This window comes from Ceratosolen solmsi, unplaced genomic scaffold, assembly GCF_000503995.2.
Source record: "Ceratosolen solmsi marchali unplaced genomic scaffold, CerSol_1.0 scaffold33, whole genome shotgun sequence".
NCBI classification, from domain to species: Eukaryota; Metazoa; Arthropoda; class Insecta; order Hymenoptera; family Agaonidae; genus Ceratosolen; species Ceratosolen solmsi.
Genome location: NW_011948438.1, coordinates 1,676,763 through 1,684,884, shown reverse-complemented (window position 1 = coordinate 1,684,884; position 8,122 = coordinate 1,676,763). Strand labels below are relative to the sequence as shown.

At 39.0% G+C, this 8,122-nt stretch overlaps 1 protein-coding gene across 1 annotated transcript in view; it reads right to left on the bottom strand.

Annotated features, from left to right (window-relative positions):
- LOC105365397 (rhomboid-related protein 2-like) overlaps positions 1-5,478 on the bottom strand; it is a 39,637-nt gene extending 34,159 nt beyond the window's left edge. Inside the window, exon 1 of the mRNA XM_011503540.1 lies at positions 5,174-5,478. Coding sequence (XP_011501842.1) covers positions 5,174-5,304 — 131 coding nt within the window. The 5' untranslated portion in view covers positions 5,305-5,478. The remainder of the gene's footprint in view (positions 1-5,173) is intronic.
- Between the last annotated feature and the right edge of the window lie 2,644 nt (positions 5,479-8,122).

Below are 8,122 nucleotides of genomic sequence, written 5' to 3'. Positions count from 1 at the left end.
ATTTATACAATTTTTTTTTTTTTTTTTTTTTTTTTCAATATTATAAACGGCATTAGCAAATGTGTTTGACTAATATTCAATATTATTAAATTAAAATCTACTGTGATGAAGAATTTTTGTTTAATATTTGCATAGTTAAATATCAAGCTTCGGCTATTATGCGCAAAGCTTTGTTTTATTACATAAAATTTACATTCCTTTAGCAACTACTTTACTTAAGGGAAAAGCAATTTTTTCCATCTAATTTGCAGCCGTGCTTTTTTAATATTCAAAAACGCTACTTCTTCTCCCCAATTTGATTAGCCAAATAGTAAAAGTTTATTAGCATTTAAATATTGGCAATGGAGTTTATAGAGTTCCGCATTACATATAAACTAACAAACTAAATGGAGGAACGATTTTTTTTTTTTTTTTTTACGACTGAATTACAGCCATAAATTACGACTGTAATTTTTGACAAATATTTCCCATCGACTTGGTGTCTCATGAACGAGGGAACATGTACATTTCACTTTGCGATTGTTGCCTTATATATTATATATAGGCTTCCTCGACGGTTTGCTCGAACGTGAAGGAATGAGCGAGTTTATCGATCCTCTTTAATGTCTTTTTTCGCTATTGTCGGCAATATAAAGTTCCTAGATGTGCTGGTTACAGTGGTTTGGTAAGATTTTTAAGGCCCTATGATTATTTATTGCTTCATTAATTTCCTAACCGTTTAGTATTGTATGTGTGTATGAAATTATCACTGGAATAAATGAAGAGAGTTTATTGGTGTTGTAGTAAGGGTGAGAGGCTTGGTCGGGTGACTTTTAGAATATTCAGCAGTAAGATTTGTTGAAAAATTATTATTATTCATTAGCTGAGAGATGTTTATGAAAATGTAATTTAGAATTACATTCAATGAATGAATGTAGTAATTCCCATAACCACTTTTAATTAGAATATAATTCCAAAGTATAATCTAGGCGCTTGCACTCGGCAAGAAAGTAAATATAACATAAAAATATAACTTTTTTTATTACTGTCTTATGTCGTTTATTAAAAATTTTTATTACGATGATTATTTTAAACACTGAAGATCTTATCGAACAAGTTAAATTTTAAAATAAAACTATTTCTCCGAGTTTATTATTCTTCAACTTTTTCATCTTCTTCTTCTTCTTCCTCATATCTTTCTTTCTCATTTTCTTTTTCTTCTTCTTCTTCTTCCTCATATCTTTCTTTCTCATTTTCTTTTTCTTTTTCTTTTTCTTTCTCATTTTCTTTTTCTTTTTCTTTTTCTTTCTCATTTTCTTTTTCTTTTTCTTTTTCTTTCTCATTTTCTTTTTCTTTTTCTTTTTCTTTCTCATTTTCTTTTTCTTTTTCTTTTTCTTTCTCATTTTCTTTTTCTTTTTCTTTTTCTTTCTCATTTTCTTTTTCTTTTTCTTTTTCTTTCTCATTTTCTTTTTCTTTTTCTTTTTCTTTCTCATTTTCTTTTTCTTTTTCTTTTTCTTTCTCATTTTCTTTTTCTTTTTCTTTTTCTTTCTCATTTTCTTTTTCTTTTTCTTTTTCTTTCTCATTTTCTTTTTCTTTTTCTTTTTCTTTCTCATTTTCTTTTTCTTTTTCTTTTTCTTTCTCATTTTCTTTTTCTTTTTCTTTTTCTTTCTCATTTTCTTTTTCTTTTTCTTTTTCTTTCTCATTTTCTTTTTCTTTTTCTTTTTCTTTCTCATTTTCTTTTTCTTTTTCTTTTTCTTTCTCATTTTCTTTTTCTTTTTCTTTTTCTTTCTCATTTTCTTTTTCTTTTTCTTTTTCTTTCTCATTTTCTTTTTCTTTTTCTTTTTCTTTCTCATTTTCTTTTTCTTTTTCTTTTTCTTTCTCATTTTCTTTTTCTTTTTCTTTTTCTTTCTCATTTTCTTTTTCTTTTTCTTTTTCTTTCTCATTTTCTTTTTCTTTTTCTTTTTCTTTCTCATTTTCTTTTTCTTTTTCTTTTTCTTTCTCATTTTCTTTTTCTTTTTCTTTTTCTTTCTCATTTTCTTTTTCTTTTTCTTTTTCTTTCTCATTTTCTTTTTCTTTTTCTTTTTCTTTTTCGTTTTCTTTTTCTCCATTGGCTACTTAGTTGTATCGTACATTTATTGTCAATAAATACTACAATGTAAAATAACTTTGAAAATATAAGTGAAAATTTACAATCTGCTTCTGTTAAAAGTGATTTATAAATCTTTTTTATCTACTTTTAATAGTATCATTGATATTTTATAGTAAATAAGCTATAGCTGGATGAAAGTCATAAAGATCCGTTTGTCGAATCGTAGCGATGTTTTGCGAGTTTTGTTTACAATATTATAAAATATGAATACTACGTTAAAACAAAGTTATTACCATTTATTTTATTTTATTTATTTTTTTTTCCATGAAAAAACTGATGGTTTGAAAGGTATATTGCATGAAAATACATTCTCAATTTTATATCACGATTTCCATGACTGTCACATAACGATGAATATTTATATTGATATTTACGTTTAAAATGTATCGCAATGTATTGATTAGTAGACAATAAAAAACAATAAAGTCACTCGCTGATCCTGCTGCTGCTGCTGCTGCTGTTTGAAAAAAAAAAAAAGAAAAGAAAAAAAAAAAAAAAAAAAAAAAAAAAAAACTAAATATATCCCCAACATTGTAGTACAAATGAAATAGTTTTGCGCTATCGCTATTTGGCTATTTGAATAGCGATCTTTCGTAATCGGTAAATAACTTAATAGCTATAGATATAGATAAGTTAAGATTTTAACTTGTACGCAATACTTTATTAAAAAAAAATTTTATCCTATTATTCTATATATATATATATATATATATATATATTTATATATATATACAATTTTTTTTTTTTTTTTACGAAACGACTATTTTTAAGTATTTCATCACGCTACTTCGACACATGGAGATCGACACGCGCGCACACACACTCGTAATTGAAAATATGAACATTAATATCGTAAAAAATGCCCAAAAACCGACCCGACCAAACTCATAAAGTTTGTCGATGTATCTGTTAATCAAATAGCGTAAGCTCGAGTGTCGTAACGTCGTATTTGTTTCCAACTTACGAAAACCACGAGCGCTTAACACATTTGTACTAAGGCTTACGATAATCTCGTACACCGCGGAATAAGAAAAACGCAGAGAGCGCGGAACCTGATCCGGTATAATTATAAAAATGAAATTATCATAGCTTATAATGTAATGACTGGTAAAGGGACAGCAGCAGCGACAGCGGCAGCGTCGGCTCGACGTGCCACCGGCTACTATTAGTACTAAGCGACAGAGGCAGGACTAGGATCGAGATATCCACGGAATTGCAGCGAGAGTGAAACAAATGGAGGACGCGTGCGGCGGGCCGCGGCGGGAAAAAAAAAAGCAAACAAATAAGAAGGAGAATATAATGGAGAGAGGGAGAGATGACGAGAGAGACGCGTAAAGAAGACGACTGGGGCGCGTCGACGAGTATCGCGCGCACTGATGATAAAACGAGTAGGCGAGTGAGCGAGTGAGCGAGTGCTCGAGGTCGGTTGACATTAACACGGTTCGCGATGAGTTCGTGTGCTGGCGTTGGTCGAGGTCGAAGGTCGATAAGGGAATCGCAATCGGCCGTGGATTAGGGGCGAGATGGTTCCATCGCCCGTCGGAGATGATACGTCTATTCGCCTCTCTTCATGCGGCTTTAATAGGGCCGAGTTGAATCGCCGCCTCCAGCTTCTGTACAATTGTCGGGGGCTTTGATTGGAGGCCGCCGGGCAATCGGAAAAGTAATCGTCGTGGCGTGTCAACGAAGGCGGAAATTAATGGCGCTATATTTAAGGCGAATGGCTTTATTATTATTGCGATTGAACGCGCGCGCGTTAAATAAGCAATTGGCCGGAAGGATTGCGTCGCCTGATTTCCTCCATTCTCTCGGGCTTTTCACTTTTTCTTTTTCTTACATGCCCAGCCATTTAAGTAACGTGCCAATGTACTTTCGTTAGAATCGCAGCCTATAACGTAGATCCCATAGAGTCGTGAGCGCGTGCGCTGCGCGTATGGATGATGGATATGCGAGCTAATAAATGCGATACGAGGAAACGAGGATAATTTTATAATCGACTCTATGCTCTTTCCAATGTCGACGAAGTTCGTTTGAAATCGTTAAGCTTCGGGACTGTTTGTGCATAACGGTTAAATATAACGATGATTAAGCGTGAAAAAATGCAGTAGACTTGAATTTTACTAATTTTCCGAGCGAAAAGTGGTGGTCGAACGCGTCGAAAATCCGTTGGATTTTGCGATATGTTGTTTTCACTCCCAGATCACTCCGCGGCCAGAAATGAACGAATTACGAATAACGTTATAAGCAAATGTTCGACGTGACGTTTTGTGGACGATGGGAGGGGGATTTCTGGGAAGAGTACGAGTGAATTGTTTTCAATAACGAAGGCGAGAAAGCCGATTTGTGGCTCGTTTTGTGGTCATAACAAACGTGAAAACGCAAAGGGATTGGCTGGCTGGTTGACTCGATCGCGAGAAACCCCGAACTGGCGGATAAAATTTTCAAAACTATTATTTGCATATCGATTGTGTAGAGGAGAGCAGCAGTTTGTCCGATATTTCCTCGTTGCGACCGAGTCCTTCGACAAAGCGCGAGGCGCTATTGGGTCATAAACAAAATAAATCGCGCCCTCCTTGTTTTTCGTAGCGTCGGAATTAGGAAAAAGCACCTTCTCGAGCTGAGTATCGTCGTGTCGCGGTTTCGCGGAAGCATCGACAACTGCGACGGCAAGGAGGGGATCGGGAGGAGCGGAGGTGAAATAGTAAACAAACGGAGAGAAAAAAAAGGCTAGTGAACGTGAAGGAGGAGGAGGAGGAGGAGGAGGTCAAAATAAGTAAAGTCGCGGGAAAAAGATAAACAATTTGAGAAGTCGCGTGGCGCTGGGGAAACGGCAGCGGCAGTGTCGACGGTGACGGGGCAGCGGGGCGGCGGCGGCGGCGGCGGCGGCGGCGGCGGCTGCGGCGGTGTCGGCTTCGGTGGCGTCGTCGTCGGCACGTGGCGCCGGTATCGTCCTCGTGAGCCGAGGCTCGCGCCCCGGTCTCCAAGGCCACTCCATTGAGTAAACGCTAACGCGCATAGAAGAGAGATGATGGATATGGTATTTACATGATGGAAGTGTGCTGCTGGGGCCTCGGCGGCTGGTGGTGCTGGGAGTTCCCCGTGGGCCTCGCCTCCTTCAGCATCTTGCTGGCGCTGAGGGGCGTCGTGACGCACATGACGAGAGGCCTGTTCCTCATGGGTGCGGTGGGCCGCACCGGCCACGGTCCTCGCGACGTCGGGGCGCCGGGACCTCGGCACCGTCGGGCATCTGGCCGCGGCCTCCTCCGCCCGGGACACGCGCGCGCGCTTGCGCCTCTACTCTCGTCGAGAGGAGAGACAGCCGGACGCAGCCGGACGGACGGACGGACAGACGGACGGACGGACGGACGAACGGACGGACGGACGGACAGACGTACGGACGTACGGACAGACAGACAGACAGACAGACAGGCAGACAGACACACAAATAAGCAGACAAGCAGGCAGGCAAGCGGCAGGCAGGCAGGCAGCAGGCAGGTAGACAGGTAGACAGGCAGACTGGCCAGACAGATAGAGGTCGGAATTGAAGAGCTAATGAACGAGCTAAGGAGATTGAGATTGAAATTGAGAGAGAGAGAGAGAGAGAGAGAGAGAGTGAGAGTGAGAGTAGAAGAGTGAGAGGCAGAGAGCAAGAGAGAGAGAGAGAGAGAGAGAGAGAGATTACAGAAAGTGAGTGCGTGTATTGTGTGTGGTGAATTAGAGGTTGGTAGAGGAGGCGGAGGAGGTAAAGACGAGTGCTCGCGGATGGCTACTACTGCTACTGCTACAACTGCTGCTGCTTCTGCTGCTGCTGCTGCTGCTGCTGCTGCTGCTGCTGCTCCTGCTGTTGTTGGCTCACGGTGCTACGTCGCACGCTCGACTTCGTCGGTAGCCGCGGGCCTACTGATCGCCCCGGTGCTCTTGTGCTCGGCCGCGCGCCAGGCGTGGGTGTACACGCGGCCGCGCCGTGCCGCGTAGTGGGGGCCGAGGGGAGCCGCCCCATTGGCCGCCGCCGGGGGCAAGACCGCGTGGGGGGCGACCCGGGACCAATGGCCGCGATCCCCGGGTCGCCGGGGTGGCAGAAGCAGCGGGGCTACCGAGCGGGAGCCTGGCATTCGGCCGCGAGCCGTCGCGACCTGCGCTTCGTGTTCGCGTTCGTTGCCTCTCGTTCTGGAGGCTCGGCGGAGTTCTGCGGGTTAAAGAAGATGAAAGGAGAGAGAGAGAGGAGTGTGTGTGACCAGGGCGCGCACGATTTACGAGGTGTTCTGGCTTGGACATCGCTGGTCGACGAGACGACTGACCCTTCACGATCTGCTCGGACGACCTCTGCGACAATGTGAACGTCGACGGCGTCGACGCATCCGAGTTGTGAATCCCGGGGATCCCATTACTCGTCGTAACGTTGCACATTCATTTTACGATAATCGCACTCAATGTTCGAATCTCGTAAAATAATGTTATTTTTGGAAAAATTTTACGAACGGTGCGCCATTATTCCATTAAATTTTATTAGTAGTGCTTCTTTTTTTTTTTAATTACTATGTAAAAAATACCGCGTGTAATGTCGACACTTTAGCAACAAATAAAAAAAAAAAAAAAAATTATGTAAATAAATAAATAAATAATTGTTTACTTTCTCAATCGACGACAAAAGTGAATAGATTTTATTAAAGTATGACCGAGATTTACTGTAAAAGGCCATTTTGCTTGCCGATTGGCTTGACTCGTAATATTTATTTATGAGACGTTAATTGTTGAGCTTTGTGAGGACGAGAGAGGCATTTCTAATATTTGTGAAAGGCTATAATTTTAAGGTAAGCCTGAGGCATGTGAATATTTGTTAGTAGAGAAGTGTTCTAAAGTATAGTGTTCGCGTCAGTTAAGTCGGATATTTTTATAAATTTTCCTTAATTGTTTGTCGTTGATTAATTAATGATTCATCATTCGCAATGTCTCGATAACGTCGGGAAAGATATTTTTATAAAATGTGCTATAATGTTAATGTTAACGTCACGAGGATAAATATAATAATAATACGTTATATGCTGTTTGTCACTAGAGAATCGCGTATCACTTGAAAATTAAACGAGTGCAAAAATTGTTTGATCGAGTATTAATAATTTGAGCACATTGTTTGGTAAAACGATACTTGTTACATTTAAATACCTACCGAGACAAACTCTACTGTAAGACATTTTTTATTTTTAACGCAATACCGTATTATTAAATTGTATTTATTATTTATATATATATATATATATATATATATATATATATATATATATATACATAGATGTGTGCGTGTGTGGCGAGTGTGCGCGTGAGTGAGTATATTAAATTGTAATGCGGTCACATGATAAGAGGCCAGTTACGGTAATGATTTTGCATTACATCTGTAAAGTGTATGAGATAAAACGTTTTGTATATTATATATTTGTTAAATAAAGATTTTATTGACCCAATAATTTTGTGTCGTTATTATTAAATGAAACATAAATAATCGTTGTAATATTCAACATTTTAACGAGAAATTATCTCAATAATAATTATTTCGATGATTTGTTGATTAATTTTAAGTACGTTTTAAAATCTATATTACTTGAATTTTCAAATATTATGATTGGCCTGCTAATGCACTTATTTTCCAAAATCGAGAATCCAATAATGTCGAATGCCATTACATCTCGAATAATTTCTTAAGATATAGTCAGGTGTGTGGTTGGAGTGGACTTGTGATTCGCTACTATATGACCATTCGTTATTATTTAGAATTTATAAATATTTCGTGGTAATGAATAGCCGCGGGGATGCGAGCTACAGTGGCATTACGCAATAAATGAAAGGTAAATTTATTATTATTTTGATAAGGATATATTATATGTGCAGTAATTGCTGAAAATTCATTCGCTTGCTCAGTGCGAACTCGACTATATCGCCGGGCCCACTTTGAGCGACATTATCAGCCAAACGTTCTCGCGCTTTTGTCACTGGAATGTC